General features: G+C 39.8%; 1 protein-coding gene across 1 annotated transcript; it reads right to left on the bottom strand.

The window, feature by feature from the left end:
• Positions 1-551: 551 nt before the first annotated feature.
• Positions 552-20,009, bottom strand: LOC111247333 (uncharacterized). The gene is made up of 3 exons (XM_022798126.2): positions 19,393-20,009; positions 4,826-8,174; positions 552-3,561 (listed from the first exon to the last, which is right to left on the bottom strand). Exons 2-3 carry the CDS (start codon positions 8,151-8,153, stop codon positions 2,795-2,797), a joined length of 4,095 nt encoding a protein of 1,364 aa, XP_022653861.1. The 5' UTR covers positions 8,154-8,174; positions 19,393-20,009; the 3' UTR covers positions 552-2,794.
• Positions 20,010-21,696: the final 1,687 nt, after the last annotated feature.

Consider the following 21,696-nt stretch of genomic DNA (forward strand, 5'->3'; position numbering starts at 1 on the left):
AGATTAAAGTGCACAACGGTGTTAGAACAGTAAATCCTGTTGCGTAAACCATGCTACAAGTCAGAGCCCGCTCTCTGAGTTAAGTAGACCGCTTCTTCAAGCGTATACTCGAATACCTTTTTTTGAAAATTTCGGTCGAAATTTCGCACCTGAACTATACCTACAGGTACTTATATATATATATATATATTTATTTTAGACAATGTCAAATTCTGGTAACGATTTCCTAAACTTGTTTTCTATCTATTTCTCATTTAAATTTAAGAGTAGTTATCATAAAAATATATTTATGAAAAATAAAAAGTAACTGACTGCTTGATAATTAGAGACCCCATAAAAACTCGGTTATTGTTACATAGGACTGAGTAACCTTGCAGACATTTTGGTACATATACACGATATTTAGTAAACGTTAAAACGTGAACTTGGTAGTATTTTTGATACGGTTCTTGGAATTGAAACTTTTATATTTAGTGCAAATTCTAGTCATCAAATGGACTCTGCTAATGACCAAATACAGGAAAACTGAAAACTCCGATTTATTCATTTTTCTTTGGTAATGACAAACGTTTATTTACATTTTATACCTATTATTTTATCATTTGTCCTTTCTATCTGTATTGTTAATCTTTGACACAATCATGTCGATGGTGTTTTCTGAGCATGTAGTATAAAACTCTCAATTACTCCGCGCGGTTTTTATCGGCATAATTCGTACAATCGGTAAGCCGCCCTGCGATAGTAGTTTGTCTAGCTTAGCAAGATAAGCACCTCGTGATTTTTAGATTTCGTTGATTTAGACTGCAGGTGAGCTGTTTCCAGCCATAGAGGTCAATGATTTCCTACCGGGAACCAATACATTTTAAATGTAATTGTTACGGTGACTGCTGTTGTGGTCGCGACTGTTCTATTTTGATTTTAACTACTATTATTGCATACAAATTAGCCAACATAAAGCTATCCTGCACACTGTAGCCAAGCCTCATTCTAGGCGTATGTACAAATATCTAAACCTGTATTCCGCTAGGAAACGCTCTGCATCCAGCTTGTACAGGTGTTGTTTGCAAGTAGCATACTAGGAGCGATAGATTTGGCCTAGGTTTTGTTCTTGATTTTAGGTTTGCATTTAGCTACGGCGAATTCGGAAAGTCAAGAAGAGTAAAATCAATTATCTGGCATAGGCTGCATGCAGTGATTAGCTAGGCTAAGATCAGTCTATTTGCCGGCTTCGTTCTCGTATCCCGTATTTTTTCATGTAGCATCTTTTGTATTGTTTGATCATAACATAAATAGCATATAACATGTACTTACATTCACCTATACACCCACCTAACCGCGACCGTCTGAAAGGCTTTCGATTTCACTGTTCCATTAGACTGGTGCTTGCCCCCTGGACGCTGCTTACAGCCAGCCGTTGCTAAAGATCCATCTGCCATTGCACTTCTGTTTCGAAGAGCACATTATTTCGTATTTTATTGCGAATAATCCAAAACATATAGGGGAGAAGACTTGGTTCTTCTGACAGCTCAGAAATGATCCCGCTTACTATAATATATGTGGATGTAATTAACGGGCAATCCAACCACACACGTTCTACCTAAGAATCAAAAATGGTGTCCTAGCCCATTAAACCTTCATCTCAATACAAAAGAAAAGCGTATCGACGCTTGTTGTACCTGCTTTAGAATTTTATCTCTAAAATGATGATTATGATAGTATTTAAAGGTGATTCATATTTTCAAAAGGTAGGCTTTGAAAATTTTCTCACGGGAAAAATAGTGAGTATCAATTGACTAATGATCAATCGTTAGATGGCCACGTAATGACTAGACTCGTTTGTATATCAGAATTCTTGTGTTGTCCCAGTGTGAAGAATAAACGGGCGAGATCTAACATGGTGGGATGGGTCGATAGTTACGTTAATATTGCACTAAGGGACGCGAGGGATAGAGAAACAAGCAGCAACAAAGGAAATAAGAAACTGAGTTGATGGTGAAAATTAGCGTGCAGACAGAGAATGTTTTTGCTGTTATGATAAGTGATCACCGTAGAGTCTTTTTATTTCTTGCTGAACAATTAGATGTTAATAAAATACTGCTAAATTTCTCCGTACTATGCCGCCTGGTATGCTCGTAGTATACGGCAACCCTTACGATCTTACTCTGTTTTACCCCTCTTTAATATGTGCCGTTTGATCCTTTAGTAAATCTAGTTTTGTAAAGTAGTCAAATTTTTTGGACGGCGACGGAAACCAAAACGGCATTACCTACGTGTCTAAACGGCATATACGTTCCTGGCTCAAGCACCTTCTGACCCATACATTATTGTAGGTGAATAGCTCGATTTGTGTACATTCAGTTTCGTGATCTTAAGAGGTCTTTCAAACAACAGATTACATATCCATTGGCTTTCCTTTCACTGAAACTTGTTGTCATCCGTGTTCATTCTCCTGCCCTTTATCCACAATATGACAAAAATTCTACGCTACAATAAAATGGTCATCCTACGGCTATAAATAGAGAAGTTGGCTTTTAAGTTACCGTACAGAAATGTTGCAAACGTAAAAAGATATGACAAGTTGAAAAAATTTCAATGCCTGGATCTGGAATGCACGCGAAGCACTAGTACTACGATAATGGTGAGCTATTTCAAACGGCACTGGTTACTGTGATTCTAGGTCATGGCGTGACGAGCTTGCAAGCGCAGGTCGACTGATCCGGGCTACTGAAACATTTGGTCTGGTCATAGTAGTTACCGTGCCTTCGTGTCTACAGTGAATGGCCGACTCCAGCTGCTAGGAAAGCGGTTCACCTGGATCTTCTCCCGGTATCGAAAAATGTCTGTACGAAATATATTCCGGCGGAACATCTTCTTCATGAATGGGTCGGCGCTTCTTCCGACGCGCCCGCTTTAGCCGCACCGCAGTGACAATAATAGATGTGAATACAATTAACCCAAGGCCCAAACCGACCCCAAGTGCAATCCCAAGTTCAGGTAAACTCATTAGCCGTTTGTGGACTCGCGCAGCCGTCGTGACTCGCAAGCACTTCCGTGCATTGCTCTCGAGATCGCTATCATGTGGGACGTCGGCGTAAGCAGTGGGCTTTCCGAGAGGACGCAAATAACGACCAGTTGCCGTCACACAGAGCTGGTACTCTCGTTCAGGCGTAAGGTCGGTCAGAAGGAACGCACGTTTTGCTGAACTTAGCAGCAGCGAATCACCTGTATCATTAGAGCCGCAATTGTCAGTCAAGCTGCATTGAGACGTATATTGAACGGATAAAACAAACCGTTCTACAAGTGTTGAGTTTTCTACTTGCCACTTGAGCTTGACGCTGCTGTGGCTAACTTCCGCTGCTGCTAACGTTGTCATCATCGGTGCTGGACAGAAATCGATCGGGTAAAGCATATTTAGATCTTGGCCAGAAAGTCGCTCTGGATATGTGCAAAACGGATGGGCCGATGCGGGTGCATGAAGCGAATCGGACAGATGCAGTTGGGGATGCTCTTTTAGCCACTCCCAAAAGCCCAGCATGCGACAGTCACACTTCAGTGGGTTCCCTGAAAATGGGGCCGTAAAGATATTCGTTAGCAAAACTCGAGTGTTAAGTGGAAGCATGGGATATCTTACGAAATGTTGACAATAACGTATTACGTATAGTTTCCAGTTCAAAAATGCCAGCAATGTATAGTAAGTTAACTGGTTTCCCTATGTTCCCCCTTGAATCTCTGTAAGTATTCAGAACCATAGTGCTGCTTTGTTAAACTGATAATAACGGACCTCATGACGTAGCTCGATAGAAGCCGGGCAAAAATAATGTGCGTTTCACTCATCATTTTGGTCATTTTATTTGAACAGAGATGGCCTTGTAGAATTAGTTTAACAATGACAAGCATTCTACACTTGGTAACTATTTCTTTTAAATTGGCCGGCTTATTTGATTTTTTTTTATCTATTTTGTTCATAATAAGTCGCAGAAGATTGAATGGGTTGTAGATGTTCATTGGTGCTCGCAGAGGAGTCAGGAAGGTTCGTCTTGCCACCTTCTAAATCGAGATTCTAGGACTGTTACAATATAGAAACCTCTGTGTATTTTTAATGTCAATTAGAGTAATTCCAGGTATTCGCAGCCTCTTTCTAAAGATGAACCCCAGTTTAGCGAAAAAAGAATTTGACTATTAAACGAGAACTCAAGTTTAGAGAAATAACGCGAGCGGCAAAACCTGGTTTGTTCATGACAGTTGGTGAACCTGTTGACAAAACGTTAATTTCCTAGGAAATGCTATTAATTTGGCTTGATTCCACAACAGTCCAATCCTTGTTAATCCTAGTTGTCCCCGCGAAAATTCCATAGCTGTATTTTGTCACTACAAAGTTATTTCGAACTTAAGGCTAGCCGATGAGCACACTGGCCAATTCTGATCATATATTGCATTTTGCCAATACGGAACAACTGCAGTCGGCGGGAAATAAAAGGCTGTCGTTATCTAATGACTGCACATGTCCTAAGGAGAGAATATTTGCGAGAGATGGATATGGTAAAAAAGCTATTGTGGTGAGAAACCATTTGTAACGTACAAGCGGAAATATTTCTTTCGGAATACCAGTGGCTCAAAAAGTGTAGGCGATACGCGGCTATAAGGCCTGAGGCCACGGGCATGGCCTGAGTCTGGACGGTGACGGGACAATATGCTGGGTTAAAGTGCTAAGTAAGTCATAGGGTCTAAGGTAAAAAAGGAAATATAGATTGACTAAGTTTTGCGCTCTTTCAATTTTGGCTACACTTTTTTTTCCTGCTCGTCGAATCTATTTTGTGTAGCTTACCTGTAACCAGTAGCCTGACGAGGCGTCTTTCGATAACTTGGAACATCGTATGTGTCAAATACATTAGATTGTTGTTACGTAGGTTGAGCTCCTCCAATGCGCTGAGGCTGTTGAGCGCACCAAAAGCTGCCCAGCGAATGTTGTTGTCATTGAAATTAAGGCGTTTCAAGCTGGTCAGAGCATCAAATACAATCTCCTGAATCTTGACTAACTTGTTGTTGGAAAGATCAAGTCCTTCAAGAGCGCCCAGATCCGCTGGAAATGGTTGAAGTTCAGCGAATCTGTTGTTGGATAGATTGAGTTGTTTCAAGGCAAATAGGCCTTGTAGCCTTTCGGACGGAAGAACCTCGATGTGATTTTCACTTAGATCTAGCAAAATAAGATAGTGAAGAGGGCGAAATGCCCCTGGTGACACCTTTGAGATGCGGTTATGTCCCAAAAAAAGATTGCGTAATGCGGGAAAGCTGTGCATGTCGTTTGTAGCGACTATTGATACATTCCCGTAGGAGAGATTTAGTTCTTCAAGAGCAGGAAGCAGGCCTCCGCTAGCGAAATCTTCTCGCACTCTAATCAATGGATTATGTTCTAACTGCAAAATGCGTAAATTAGTTAGCGGCGCAACACCATCCACCACAGCGTTAGGAATGTACGAAAAATCATTACTTGCTAAATTCAGCCGATTTAGAGTACTGCTGTTTTTGAATAAATGATATGGTAACGTACGCAGCCTGTTGCGAGAAAGATCCAGTTCTTCTAAATTCGTGGTTTCATCGAAAACGTCGTTGTTGATCGCGCCAATCAGGTTGCCAGAAAAGTCTAATCTGTGGAGCTTACTCAAATTAGATAAGCAGCCACTACGCAAGATTGTGATATTGTTCGATTGCAATACGAGTGTTTCTAGTTGCGCATTAAATACTCCGGAAGGCATTGTCGTCAGCAAGTTACTTTCAAGCGAGAGCTTCCGTAGAGGCAGCATCTTAAAGAGACCCTGCCGTAAAGCAGACGCATTATTATGGCCAACTCGCAGCGTATGTAACGACTCGAGATGATCGAAAAGGCCAATACGATTGAGGTTAACATACGAGCCGCTTAAATCAAGTTCTTCAAGATGATTCAACTTATCGAACACGCCATCAACCACCTTCTGCGGTGCTACAGATGCTAAGCGCAGCATGCGTAGCTGGCTTAGCTGACCCGGCGAGCGGAGTACTTTTATAGGATTTCCAGATAGGTCAAGTAGTTCCAGACCCAGCAGGCCTTCAAAAGCTCCTAACCCTATAGCTTGAATGTTTGCGTGGGACAGGTTGAGTGAAGTAAGTCCAGGCATGTTCCCAAAAGTATCAGCTGCTATAGTCATTAGCATGTTGTGAGCAAGCCCGAGCACTCGAAGCTGACCGAGTTGAGAAAAGGCGCCTTTTGCAAGACTTGTTAGATTATTGTTTTCTAGCGAAAGCTCCTCAAGTGATTTAAGGCCGCGAAAAGTACCCCCGCGTAAGGACCGTAGTTGGTTTCTGCTCAAGTCGAGGAATAGGCACTCCACTAAAGTCTCAAAGGATCCATCTTCAATCTCACTAATGCTGTTGCCGTCCAAATAGACCCTTGTTGCTGATGTCAAATCACGAAACATATCTGCTCGAAGACGACGCAACTTATTCGATCGTATCTCGAGCATTTCGAGTTTACTCTGGCGCCCCAGGGGAGCGCTAAGGCTGCTTAAATCGGTGAGTAGGTTCAGACTCAGAAATAACGAACGCAAATTGGAGCCTGCACGAATGAGTATATCATGTATTTCTAATAGTTTATTTCCTTGAAGGTTGAGATGTTGAAGCGCTGCCAATCCTGCCAGGGCTTCGGGCTCTATTGATTCAATCCTGTTGTTTTGCAGATGTAGTTCCTCCAAGTTGGCTAAAGGGAAAAAAACACCGCGACGCACATTTTTTAGGTTGTTCTGCTGGAGTCGCAGATCGCGTAGTTCATTAAGTTCACGGAATGTACCGACTTCAAGGTTTGTAATAAGGTTGTTGTCAAGGGAAAGTGAGCGCAATTCGGTGTTAGCCCGAAATAGCAGTGGGTGCACGCTCCGTAAACGATTAAATGAAATCTGCAACTGAGTAAGTCGCTCGAGGCCATGGAAAGCTGCCAGTTCTATGTGCTCTATTGCATTATTCGGTACAAACAAAATGGATACATTCTGGGAATTCGCAAAAGTATCATTTCGCAATCGTAAAATATTATTGTTCGATAGTAGTATTTCACGCAATTGAGTAAGATTCTGAAATGAGCCGTCGTCAACGCCATGCAAATGGTTAAAGCCGAGCTCGATAGTTCGTAGACTTGTTAGAGGTCGGAGGACAACAGATTTCAGGGCGCATACAAAATTCTGCCCAAGATCAAGGGATTCGAGTTCTCGCGTGTGCTCAAATGTTCCGTCTTCAACATCGGTAATGCGGTTCTGGTAGAGTGAGAGCCCACGGAGACGAGGCATAGACGAAAAGCTCCGATTTGTGAGGGCAGTCATTTTATTTTGACTGAGGTCGACCGTTTGTAGATTTATGAAGCGGGTCAGACCATCATCTAAGATGTCGGTGATTACATTGCCTACCAGCTTCAGAACGCGAAGACCATGTAGCCGGCGCAACGCCATGAAAGGAAACAGGGCTAGTCGATTATTGCTTAGGTTGAGGTCTTCTAGGGACGATTCCAAGCCCCCAAACGCGAACTCGGCTAGGGAAGTTAGGTAGTTGTTTTGGAGCATGAGTGACCTGAGTTGTAGTCCATAAAATGAATAGCTCTCAATATCAGCAATGGCGTTCGAATCGATTTCGAAACTGCGTAACGCCTTCATATTTTTGATAGCACCATGCGGGAGTTCCTTCATCTCACAGTTACTGATGGTTAATGCCGAAAGAGAATTTTCGAGTCCTAAAAATGCTGCCTCCTGAAGACGATGCAAGCGACTGTTTGAAATATGTAGGGTTCCAATCCGTTTTCCAACAAATATGCCATTAGGGAACGTTTCTCCTTTCACCTCTAATTTAACCAACGTCAGTTGTTTAAGCGGAGCGCTGATTTTCGACAGCGCGTTTCGCAGGTGTTCTTCGCTAACATTGGAACACTCGACAAATAGCGCGTCCTCGAAGTTGTAACAGAGACAAGGCGAAATATCTTCGTCAGGGGGCACGCACCCCGAGGTGAGGCGACTAACATTCTGCGATGCCCATGCCGCGCAGAGAACGGCCAGTACTGTTACCCAATTTACAGTCATCGTTTCGCCGCGATTACTTTTCTTTTTCAGCGCCCGGTTGAGGGCAAGTGTTTCAGTTGTCATTGCGGGCTGCTCCAATAATACCTGAAATCAAACAACGTATCAGAGTGGCGTTATGCTTCACCTGATCGGCCTCATAAGAATACTAACATTTAGCTTACAGATGTTGTGTTGTTAAAGTAGGTGTTTTCATGTATTCCTAATAAACTGTAGTCGAAATTCGGACAGTAACCAAGACTTTTACTAGAGCTTACTCTAAACGAAGTCAAACTAGCTCCTGATAACATGGCTGTCTATTTCTTGATTTCTGGACCTTTAAACTTTATTGTCCATCACTCCTTATAAGGCGAGTCATCTCCAGCAGGCAGGATTGTATTAATTCTCCACATTCAAAGCAATGCAATAGCGCGAGCTTTGTAAAAAAAAACTAACTTTGTGTCCGAAGCATTATTGTGTACTACTCCAAGAAATCCGCGAAAATAAGGCTTCGAAAACGATGATGTTGCGGTTCAATGCCAAAGTAAACCGGTCTCTCATTTAAAGCGATTTTAGTTATTGTCTTCGAAGTTAATGGGTTTTGCCATTGTAAGACTTTATTAAGTGACCCGACTAATCCTCAGAATTCAGCTTATCTAATATGGGTTGCTTCCGTACATACAGGAAGGTGAATACTAATGGCGTACATTATACAAATGCTGACTGGTTCAAACAAATGACCGAGAAACTCCCTAAATATTAAATTTCGTGTAAATAAAAAGGAATAGACTATACCAAAATATTGTTGTTTAATTTCACTCATCCCGATAAGTTTAATACGTTTTGGTTGATAGATTTTAAGGCCCGGATCTTTGAAGTCGGCAACATGATACTTTTCCTTGTAGTATTATCTAAATTTTGTTCTGAGAAATACCAGGTCAAATCGCTCCGTAAGTTGACACGATCAGGGTGGTTCGTACGTTTTGCTTTGCGTATAGCTTATACATTGCACGTCCGATTTACCCAAACAAACTTCGGAGACTGGTGAATGAAGTGGCATTGACCAGTACTAATATTCTAAGCCGTTGACGAATAATTAGGAATACTAATCAGCTCTAAAACACCTTAGGCTGAGATAGATGACATTTGCTATTATACTTAATAGTAACGATACATATAACACAGCCTTTAGATATACCGTACTACACTTTGTTCATTATATAAATACCCCAAATTATTCGATATTTACGTTCAGAAGAATGTAAGGCTCCTTTGAAGGCTCTAAAATCGATTAAGGCAAGTATCTACTGAAAACGAGAAGTGAAAAACGGCGTGTGCAGCTGATAGGTGACGCAGGCAGAAAATGCTAGGTAATGCTTCCTAGGAAGTAGAAAAAGTGAGCGTCAATGCGGTGACGTCTTTTGAAAAAATGGGGTACTCGCTGTATGGCTGGGGAAAACCACTTTTCCAGAGAAAATAATATACACTAGAAAATTAGCAATAGCTTCAACGGAACCTATAATGATATTTTGATTTATTTTTTATACCACTTGATCACTATAAGTCAAGGACCATGAGGTGTACCGTTAGCTTTAGATATAATCACAAAGGCCAGGTAGTTATAAGAGCTTCGATGTCAATAGACACCTAATTGCCAATTGCGCCTGTAGAAAAATCAAATGTGCGTGGCGTGAATTATCTCATATAATGGGATAGAACCCGTTCAATTTTCAGACGTAGTCGAATGCATGGTATGTGGGACACTCTCACAAATACGGGAAACAGCAAAGGACAGGTCGTAGCAGCGGTAGTAAATCAATAATCGGGTCCAGTTACGTAAGTTACCGGACATGCAGGTGTTATCAAAAGGCAATTTGCGTCTCGATGAAAAAAGCAAATAATATGCCAAATTAGATCAATTTTTTTTGGCACTACGAAAAACATTTAGAAAACGCACGAAACCATTTAAGGGTTAGTTATTGAATAGCAGGTAAGCTTTCTGGTACAGTTCTAAAAAAATCACGCAGCGGAGGGTGTATCATGAGCTGGTTAGAATCCAGAACTTGTATGATTTATTAACCTGCTTCAAAGCGCTAGCCTCCTGGCCAGCCTGAAGACTTTTTAGCAAAATCTCAGTTAAAAGTTACCGTACATTGGAATTATTAGGTTAGATTGCAAGAAAAATATACTGGTTATCATTGACGTATGCGAATGGCTCGAGTCGTTTACATTCTACACTATTCAGGGCAATTCTATAGACAAGATTCGTCTACCAGACTATATCGTATGCGAACGCTATTGAGCTCAGAGGAACCAATGCAAACCAGATGTAATTTTTAACAAAGTAATACTGGCATGCTATATTGCAATATCTGTCGGACCGCTTGCACTAAACGCTAAAGCACTTGACTACAAAGACGAGAAACTCTCTTCCTGATGGAAAACGTTATATTCACTCTTCTCACTTCTAACTCATATAGATTGGTCGGCCTACAGCTGCAGGACATTACGAAATGATCTTACGTATCGTATGAGTACGCTTCTCAGAAGACTACTGAATTGATTTCACCAAAAGCAGGTCTGAAGAACCGCGCACTTCGTGGTTGGAGTAAAACCCAGTTTGTTATCCGTTTGATTTTATCGTGACGTTGCATATAATCGATTAATTCCGTTGTTGTTCCTCCCTCAACGCTATAAAAACTTGCCATGACTCAGCGCGTAATCATATATATGCATTTTTGCAATGCGCGTTTATTAACACACATACGCTCAGATAATTAGCACAGATTCCGATTGAAATATACTGTTCTTGAGTTGCCTCTATAGAAACTATTAAATCAGCTGACGGCAGAAGCTTGTCCCGTACTCAGAACACTCTGAAGAGCTTAGTCTCTAGAAAGAAATCTGCGATTGTAGCACCAAATGAAGCAATTACAGTCTCTGAGTGGGGCTACGGGTCTGACACCAATCTCTTCAGCGAATCTTCTTAGCGTCGCATGTAGGCAAGCGAGAACAGCCTTAAGCGACATGCCTTAACACAACGAAGAATAAGCACAAAAACGTATGCTTTAATGATGTTTTTTAGAACACTAGCGAGCCAAATTCTTTAAAAGAAATAGGAGCCATACGACGTAAACTGGCTATCTTAGTGCACAAAGATCAAATTTGAAAAGCAAAAGCTTAGGACGAACCCCTCACCCTGTTCCGTAAAAATAGCTTTCTATTGTGCGATTTAAACTTTTCAAAAATTTTCGTTTTGTAGATCTCCTTTTCGTTTTGTAGAAAATGAAGATCTCTTATCACAATTCGTCTTAAGTAAGTATAGTTTATCTGCGAGAATCTATGAGACAGTATGTATTTGCTAATAGCCGACCAGCCTTGGCCTACCGTAAAGCAAATCTATATTGAATAGTAGTTCCAACGTTTTATCTATATTTGCTGTTATTGTATATATATGTAGATATTATATATTTTATGACTAATGTTTATAAATTCCTCGATCGATTGTTTTGTACTAATTATTGGAAGCCGACCTTTATTTGTGTTTGCTAATGATAAGACACACGTGTAAGTCTCTGCGGTTCGTATTTTCGAAGGTATCCAGACGTTTCTTTAGAAAAACACATTGGATTACTTCTTATAGCCTAAGCAGTTACACGGTAAAATTAATTTCAAAATGCATCAGCATCAGCTTACAAACTTCGAAGGGAAACATTCGACAAAAAGATTTGCCAGAAGATAATTCCAACCTAACCAAGGTTGGAGACTGTCGGGTAAATGACTATCTGAACAGAGTTACAGGAGTTTGCGAGTTTCTTGCTTATTGCAGAATTGTTAGTAGTAGTAAGCAGTAGAGTTGAATCTCACAGCCTAGAGATCCTTGTGCAAAAGTGTTAAAAAAAAAAAGCCTCTTAAGGATGTTTAGGACCTTATTGTTAAACCAAATGATATCTCAATATTTTCGAATACAGAATGCTCTAAGTGTTCCACAACGCTACGGATGCCCAAGGTTTGACGCAAACAAGCAATTTCTAAGATAAAATTCTTCTTCTGTGAGTTTTTCGTACGTAAATACGGCTCTTATCTAGAAATAATATTAAATATTCACATATTAAATATCACAAATATTAAAAAAAATCATAACGGTTTCTCAACGAATATTACATTTCTCTAGTTTTTTGTTTCGAGCTGTAAAATACAATATCAGTATACATGTTCGTAGCGGAAATTACAAAAAAGTTTTTCTTGAAAGCCTTCAAAATTTGGTTAGTTTTGTCAATTATAAATAGGTTAGCGTCGTTAAACGAGGTCATAGGAATTAGAAATGAGAGGCCACATCACAAGCATGTGAGAAACTTTTTATAAAACAGATAAACAGTTTGCACTATTTTTATTATAAAAGTATACGCGTTATGTGACTGTATCATAGTGTGTGTAACACTCGGGCTACTGCTGTATATTCAGAATATAGCACCATCTTAATGGCTCCTAGGTAGCGTTTTGGGAAGGCAATTCCTAACTTCACTCTAACAATTTCGTCAGTCTTTGTTCGACCCAGATAACGATTGATGTCGCAATAATAAGTGCGCTTGTTCAAAGGAAAACAGAGCAAAAGCTCCTTCAGATATGTTTTCAGTAACTCTGAGCACGATCTTTCACTAGTTATTGCTATAAGTGATGCGTTGACATTGATATGTCAAGGTGCTGCATACTAACTCTATCTAGTCTACTAGGCTGCTTTAGGGTTCTTGGTTTAGTAGAAGTTCAAATAAAGAAAACCTTAGTTTCCTTAGACCAATCAATATTGTACGTAGTTTAGATCTTTCTTATTCAGATCTGCAGCTTCACGACCAGACACAGAATATTTCAATAAACGAATTATTTTACGAAAATTAACAGCGCCTTTCCTAGTTGAAGTTACTTTAGAGCTCAGCACGGTTTGGTTTTAGCCTAAATGAGTACTGAAGCTTCGGACTGACTTTAGCATTGACAGTAACGATCTTAAAGACAGAGAAGATCGAAGACCGTCGGATACTTCGTACTGGAAGATCGCAGCGGCAAGGATTCAGATGCTCCTAGTCACAGGGAGCCCCTGTAACTTCTACTAGGCTTCTTCAAATAAAAAGTGCGGGCCTTTTAGACGTATAAATTCTGGACCTGGGCTCTATTAAAAATTATGGTCAGTACGTTAAGTAAACTCCTCTAATTAAAATTTTATTCCTTATAATCCTACTCAAAATCTAATTCGAGCAGCCAGTCTGCAATACTATCATCCATGAAACGCTCACCTGTCATTTTCACGGATAAACAGGACGTGATCTCTAGAAAACATAGCCAAATTGGGACTTTCAAATAGCGTCAATGCCTCCGATCGGTGCCAGTGAAGAATAAGTTCGAATCGAAGAAATCACGATAGCTGTTATAAAAAATGTCATCAATCAAAAGACTCTTTCATGAGATATTAGAAAATACATTAAGAAATAGATTTGATATCCACGGATTTCGGAACGCGTTTAGGAAACGACTATGTCAATCGAGTTCCATTTGAAGTTCCTCTTCTTTCTAATTAAGACGCAAATACTGCATCGTAGTCACCTCTCTAAATGTTCTAACCGCAAGTATTAAATTTTACAAAACCAAATGTGACGAGCTCATTAAATGATTTACTGCTGCCTTATGGACAATGTGGAAGGAATAGTCAACTACAATTAATTAAGAAAAAACCCCTTTATGGGGCGCGTCACACTATTTGGCAGGTTGTCTCACTGTCGCAGTTATCTTATTATTCCATATAACAATAAAGTCTCTTATAACTATTCTAGAGTGTTATTTAAGAGCGAGTAGAAGCGTCCCAGTCGCTGCAAATCTCACTTGCAGAATTATGACAGCAAGAGATACAGGAAGCGCGTGAGTATCGAACCCCGTACCTGCTGCTATAACACAACTCCCTTGAACACTTTTGGTATAGAGCCCAACTGAACTCAAGCTCCTTCTTAACGAGTATCACAACTGCTCCATTTCTTAACCGTTTGTCACAGCAGTACATTTTTGACATTGCTTACTGGCAATTTAGCATCTGACAAGCGCCTAGGTTAGGGACAAATGCACTCTAACAAACACACGTCACAAAGAGACAGGGAAAAGAAACCAATCGGGAAAGCAATAACAGTATGTTTAAGCTACCTTAAACATACTTTTGTTGATCCGCATGATAACCTATATTTTTTATTTCGGTAAAGGGTTCCTGTACCTTTGAGATGATTAAAATGATGATTACAGTGATTTCCATTGTTGAAATCCGTAAATACAATTTGCCTTACAATATTTCGTTTTCCGTCTTCAGCCGTTGCCATCGGAAGGTCTCTGTAGATGCTGGTATATAGGACCAAATTCAAAAATCGGAATCAACGGACACAAGAGATCGTTTTAGACAGGTAAGGCAAGGCACTTAGGCAGAATTAAAAAAAATAATTATAGCAATAAACCACAGCCCAATATCATATAAGTATTCAAAAATACAATAACTATTCGCAACGAGCAAATATTTCGGGCGTTTTACGCTTTCTGGTAGTGTTTTTAAGTGTTACTAGAAATGAACGATGGAGCCTTCTAGCACAAAATGAGGTATGTCTACGCTTGGTTCCAAATTTAGGTTACCTCCCTAAATGTCCCTCACTTTAGTCGACAAACACGCTATTACTACACCACGTTACCACCCAATGTAACACATTTTATAATACGTGAAAAATGGGAAATTAACAAATAAAGCAACACAATCCCATCGTAGACGAATCCACACAAAAAAAGCTTTTCGCTTTTAGAACTAGTTAAGCGAATTAAACGATTCTGAGCCGAAGACACTAAAAACAGCAATGTGCGAAAAAAGCTTCCTACGAAAGTTTATAAGTAAATTACAAAACGCTAGAAGAGAAGGGAACGATAAGATGGACCGTGATAAGAGAAACTTGCATTCGAGGAAGACACGAAGAAGAATCGGAAAAATGTTGGCGATAATGTCAAGTAGGACAACAATGCATGCAATACCGGCGGTACGATTCTAATAACAAAAAAAAAAAAACGAGAGTTAGGATTTATCTAGAAAGCCAACAGAAGATTGTTGATAGCAAGCAAACCGGAAAGTCTGTGTCTTTCGAGTCGCAAAAAAATCTTATAAAAGCTTGTTCAGGATGGAGATCTTTAGAACTACTGGCTCCTCACAATAGTCATTGTCCTGTATCTGTATTCGAGTAGTAGTGTGAATAGAGGACAAGGAAATCTTAGCTATGCTATTGATTGAGAAGGACTAAACGGGGAAATAATATCTGTATGTTAAAGTCAATATCAGAGCTGGCTACAGGGCAGGGCGGGAAACTGATTGGATTTGTCGCGCTCGAAGCTAACAAGACATACGACAAGGTCAGTAGCAACGATGGAAGATACTAGGCGGATCAACATTAACTCTCCCTGTGACGCCCGGATCTTAGGTTTTTATGTGAAAAAACAATGTGATCTAAAAAAAAAACCGAGGAACTAATATCGGCACGTACAGTATCGTCGATCCTCGGCGTATATAATTGAATTAAAAGAATAGGTCATACAGTCAGCGACAAAAAGAAACGATTTTGTGTTAAAACCCACTCGGGTAAAAAGAGCTTTGAAGTGCCAGGATTTTATCGCAGACTATCCGCTCCTTATAGCATATACTTGACACGACGTTAAGACCTTATTAAATACAACATTAAACATATTAAACAACTGAATCGTCCTTGACTGATATTTAACCCGTTTAAAATATAATATTTACCTTCTTAAGGGAAAAATTATGGAAAATTAAGCCTTACAGGTTTAAAGGGACGCACTAGCCGAACAAAGGTTGTACCAATATTTAGAAATAATTTAATAAGAGCAAAATTACAACTATCAATCGGAACAGACCGACAAATAGCCTCACTTATTAGCCTATGGGCGGTACAATTGTGACCGATTAGAGGACAAAGAAAATACGAGGAACGTTGGAATATGTTCGATACCTAAAATATGAACTGCGCTAATCGCCTTCTTATGTTAAGCAGCGTATGACAAAAGATACAAGAAAATGTGCTATAATGGACTAATATTTCGAGTTTTACGCGCACTACTGCTTCAAACGACTAGCTCGCAAATTGATCCGGTCTCGAGCCCAGGCCACTTAACATGCTCTACAGAACTAGCATTGCACCATCATAGGAACGCGTAGTGACAGATTTAATATCATGCAGTATGTGTATAAACAATAATCAGCCGTGCTGATATAAACTTGGCCGTGATACCCACACTGCTTTCGATCTAAAAGCCTATTAATATTCAAATAGGAAAAAAAAAACTACACGCGTATATGTGCTTGCTTGGAAGTTTTTCTAAAATTATGCATGCGATTAACGATTGCGTTTAAAATCGATAGCTATTATTTTCTACGAGTAAGTCCTTCTCTACAAACACAGAACCGTGTCAAAAACATTGTTGATTTATTTAATTCAATTAAATCAAATTCTGTAAGCTTCTGCCGTAAACTTCTAACAATACCCGTCTAATCTTGGCCCTTTCGACGCCCGTTTGCATTCGAGTTTTGGAGAAATCACGCTTATCTATCTTTTCGAAACGCTTGTTTGCACCTGTGTAGGATAGACGTCACTTTTCTACGCTTACCCAAAACCTACTACTAAGTTTGTCGCGTAGGGGTAGATTATACTATTTCTTGACTAAATGAAGGTTCGAATTGCATGTAGTTAGCACAGGGCACAAAATAGGTCTGCTTTTGTTCTGTGCCTTTCTTTGATTCCTTCCTTCCTTCCTTCCTTCCTTCCTTTCTTCCTTTGTAACCTTACACTATTCAATTACCCGGCGTTACAATTTACGTTTATCACGATTATTAGGATGAAGGACACTGCTGTGCAAATTTATTCTGTTAATACATCAGTTTTTCCAAGCTTTTGCTTCGTACGTTCGTTGATGCGTACGTTCGATTACCACGTCGCAGTGCAGTGTTTGCATGAATTCCCAGTTTTTAACGTATTACTTTGCATTCCCACATCTTATGTTTGTCCTGCTTTCTTTCGTGGAGGTATTTTCGTTGTTATTACCCGTTTGAGATGTGTGCTATTGATGTACTAAACTGTTTGTTCGAAAAAGAGATCCGCTGCTGGTAATTTTACGACGACTGCTGTGCTTGTAGAAACGGTAGCGAAAACAGTATGTGCAGAATAATTGAGAAAGTCACAAGTGGCAAACAATGGTCACAGATGTTTAAAAGTTCGCAAATTTTAGCGGAACCGCCCCGTGTAAAAGGTATACTTGGAATTCTTATGAATTGTACAATATTCTTCCAACTTCGACGAGGCGGATCGATTTCAGGTTTATAACCGAAAGTTTATAATCACGCATACAATTCTGACGTGCAGACTTTGAAGCGTACCTGAAATACTATTATAACAATGTTACGATCTTGTTAGTCGTTGACAATAAGATTTATTAAAGTTTGGCACACTCTATATATACCCATACTGGAGTTTATGTAAGTGGCATGTTCGTTACTGGCAACGAATAGTGATAGTTCTGCCGAGTGCGCCATATTATTAACTATTGTAAGCGCCCATCGTTAAGTTAGTGCTGATTTAAGCCAAAGGAGTACTCCTTACTCCTCACTTATCAAACACTTTAAAGAAACTTAAATATTGTCTCTTTCTTTAATATAAATTTCACATATACTATATTTATAAATAAGATTAAATGTAGCAATACATATTTCTGCAAGAACAATTTTTATTTGACAAAAATACATATAGAGTGTTGAAAAGTTTCTAATAGGATGCCGAATGATGATCTGTCGAAAGGATGGTTTGCTTTTTCATCGGGGCCTGCCCTGAACGCTCCATTTGCCGAGTAGGAGGAGGATGGGCAGTTCTTTTTATAGCAGACTCGCTTTCGCTACCAGCCCTTCATTTAAGGTATACCCTATACAAAAGCCAAGCGTTCCTCTACAACAACTTTATCTTCCTTTAAGATATATAAATATGCTTCATGAATTAAAAGAAGAGCTTTATCAAAAGAAATTGATATTTTCTTATTCTCTATTTGTTTATTCAATTATTCAACTATTAAATTGTTGAAAGCCAGAGCGAGCTGCCTTAAGATCCTCGGAAGTCTTGGCTGTACTTAGTAACTCGTCATAAACTATTTAATTGAACTATACGGAGCGTGGCTGACTACTACGGAAAGCGTCATTGACAATACTAATAACGTATTTGTTTTTGGATATTTTCTCCTATATATAATTTTTCAAGTGTGGTAATTGTGCAAATGACTAGCGAGAACTTCGATTTGTAGTGATCGAACTAAAACAGGCAATTATTCAGTTGTTTCATTGTGACCTATGTACAAAAGCCGAAATTTAACGAGATAAAGACGTCTCGTCATTGAAGTACAATTGTTGCAGTATGCATAAGTGCGTAAAACCGTGTGCTGTAAGAACGATCCCCTAAAGCGTGATACATTGAAGAGATATTATTGATTTGCACAATTATACCAAACAGAACTGAATAATCCTATTGAAAAGAGTGGTAAGTTTGTTTGCTCTTTATTTTAGAGTCGTCACGCAGTTCTACGAGCTTGAAATTCTTTGTTTTTTCACAGGAATCTAGTTCTTTTGTATATTAAGAATTTTTCAGATTTTTACGTTTCATGCTGCCATTAAATATTATTTCAAAGGGTGACCTTCGACACGACGCCAAATATGCAGACGTTCCGTTCTGAACCAAGATCGTCTCACGTGTCGTTAGGCAAACATGTTACCACTGCGCTATTAGAGGAACGTGTTTCCGTAGCCGTTAAAATCCTTCGAACCTATCAGAGCATAGCAAAGGGTGCTTGAATTGTTGAACTGCTGAATCGGATGAGGTTGATTTTTAGCATCGAAAATGTATAGGATTGTTTCCCTCGGGAACACATTACATAAACAAAAAAGCGCAAATATATCTTCTCAATTATTTATTTAAACTTCCTAGTACACTGTAGTAGGTTTCCAAAGGGCAAACTGAATATGATCTATACCAAACGATTCCCTAATATGGGTTTCTTTTTCGCTCTTTTTTCTATACGACAAGCAAAACACCTAATGAACTTTGAAAGCGACGGATCGTTGTGAGTTATAGCATGGTCACTTCTTTCCTTTCCACTTGATTCCTGCTTGACGTCTTACTGTAACCTGGATGATCGGACTGCTTAACAATGAATCCCCCTCGAAGCCTACTCAGCCTCAAAGCGAAACGAAACTTGAACAGATCTGACTTACCAATTTTTGACTCCGGTAGTATGCATTGTTTAACGCATGTTTTAGCTTGAAACAGTTATTTGTTCCTTGTCACGAACCTCACAAGACACCACAAAGAGTTTCTTATTAATTCTTTTCGACACTCAACTCACTTCGTCACGAATAACATTCCCCAACGAGTTAATTAGGTACGGCGTCTCATTTTATCATTTTCTTTTATAGTCGTTATTGCGTATGTGTGAGTTAAGTAGAACAGGGAATTTGTTTCAAGTATATATTCATCTTGCATATTCTACTTATTGTTTTCGGCTCCTTATATCTCTTTGTGAGTTTGAATCCGTCCACGTTTGTCCACCTATTCGTACCCGTCCGGCTAGCTCCCTTTCCAATTTTCAGCCGCGAAAGGCCGCACAAAATTAAAGGCACGTCCGCCACATTACTCACAATTCGTAATTCACTTTAGTGACGAAAATAGTCAAGAAAGAATAGCAATTGCGATCTGATTGATGTCGTTTTGAGGTGGGTCGCCGATTTGTTTTAATAGCGGGGGTTCTCCGTCATCAACCTAGCGGCGACAGCGGCGACTCTGGGGAAAAATTCGTGAAGGTAGACACAGTGGAGCGGAGCTGCTGCTATTCGTTGCAGAGAGAGGCATATACAAGAAGAAAAACAGGGAGAGTACGGCTGGGGTAGCGGAAGAGCGTGAGTAGGCGCCAGCCAGGCCATGAACCGTTCAACGAACCATTGCACGACTGCCTCCCAACAGAGGGAAAGAGAAGGGAAGCTATGTGTGGAAGAAAGAGTAGCGTTTCTAAGATGCGGGGTCCAGAAAGAGGAGGAGGGGGGGGGGGTAAAGGCGGAAATGAGAAAGAGGTCTGTTCAGTTACTCGCGGTTCTTGCTAAGTTGACGGTGACGCGCCGCTTTGCTAGCACTAAGCTCTAGTAGCACTCCTCGTTCCACTTTTGTAGGTTGTCAGAAAGGAGAGGATGGGCGGAAAAATGACCCGCCATGGAGGCTTTGGAAAGGGAAAATCACACTGTTTATGGACTTTTAGCAGACGAAGCGTAAGTGGGTGTGTTGCACGAGGCCCGACTATGAGCTACAGCCGTTGCTTGCCAACTTGAGGACTTCTTGAACTAACAGTACGAGGAATAACTTAACATGAGCACAGAGGGTAGCTTCTTGGAATTCGATACCCCGACAATATGGTCCAAATGGTGGAATAACCCAGAACTTATTCGCTTGTCGACGCAAATTGTAACTAATGTGAAGTGTCTTCCTAGAGCTGAATTTTCAAGAAAATTCAGCATACTGATTCCAGCCCGGTACAGCCTGGTTTAGCTTGAAATGTTAGCGCAATAAAATACTAATACAGTATCGTGAATAAGATTATAATCGTTAATAATAATTATATAATTGTTTTTGCTAGATAAAGTAGGAGAAAATCGGGCACAACGAATTAAAAAATTGCGATTAAATAAAACATGTTAAAAATTGCTTACAATTTTCTAAAATGAAAATTTTCTTTTTTCAGATATGAGTGGTACACTATAGGGCATTCTCGACAAGCAAAGCCTGCCAGCAAAATATAACAAGAATCATCGCAGCCGCTTGCGAGTTTGTTCCAGTGTGTTGGGTCTTCACATAGGTTTATGTGGGTTTGCTTAAATAGGAAAAGTTTACGTAGACTGTCGATAAAATATGCCACATGTGGATCTCCAGCTGTGATGAAATGTACAATTCGAAATCCGTACTCTTCGTTTTAAAAACGTCGAACTTCAGAGACCTGTCTCAGTGATTCAGGCATTTTGTAACGGTGTCTATGACATAATAACAGTGTCGCGTTGATAGTGTAATGGGTAGTATGTGGCATGGCTTGAGGGTGGTCTGGATTCTAATATGAGTGTGGATATACTCCGTTCTGTGCTGGAAACCAACGGCTTGGTAAAATGCCTAATGGCGATGCCGGACGTAAACATCAAAAGATTTAGGTATAACATGGCTGGAAGACTATACATTTCAATCTTCCTGTATCAGACGAAATCAGTTGAATCCATCTGTATGCCGAGAGATAAATAATCCTCTTGAAGTTTAGGGCTTCATGAAAAACTAGGCGTCCTAGTGTATATTTTATCCGATATTTTTCTTGGTTAATATATTGACCTTATTATTTCGATATCACAAAGGTTTCTTATTTTTTGTTTTACTTTAGCCATACATAGTAAACTAAATTAAATACATAACTAATTCATGTACTATGTTGTGTCAATTATTGTGTTGAATCTGTTCGCGAGGGATCAGCAAGACTTTTCTTGGAAGTTTCG

This window comes from Varroa destructor, unplaced genomic scaffold (genome assembly GCF_002443255.2).
Source record: "Varroa destructor unplaced genomic scaffold, Vdes_3.0 BEIS01000003.1, whole genome shotgun sequence".
NCBI classification, from domain to species: domain Eukaryota; kingdom Metazoa; phylum Arthropoda; class Arachnida; order Mesostigmata; family Varroidae; genus Varroa; species Varroa destructor.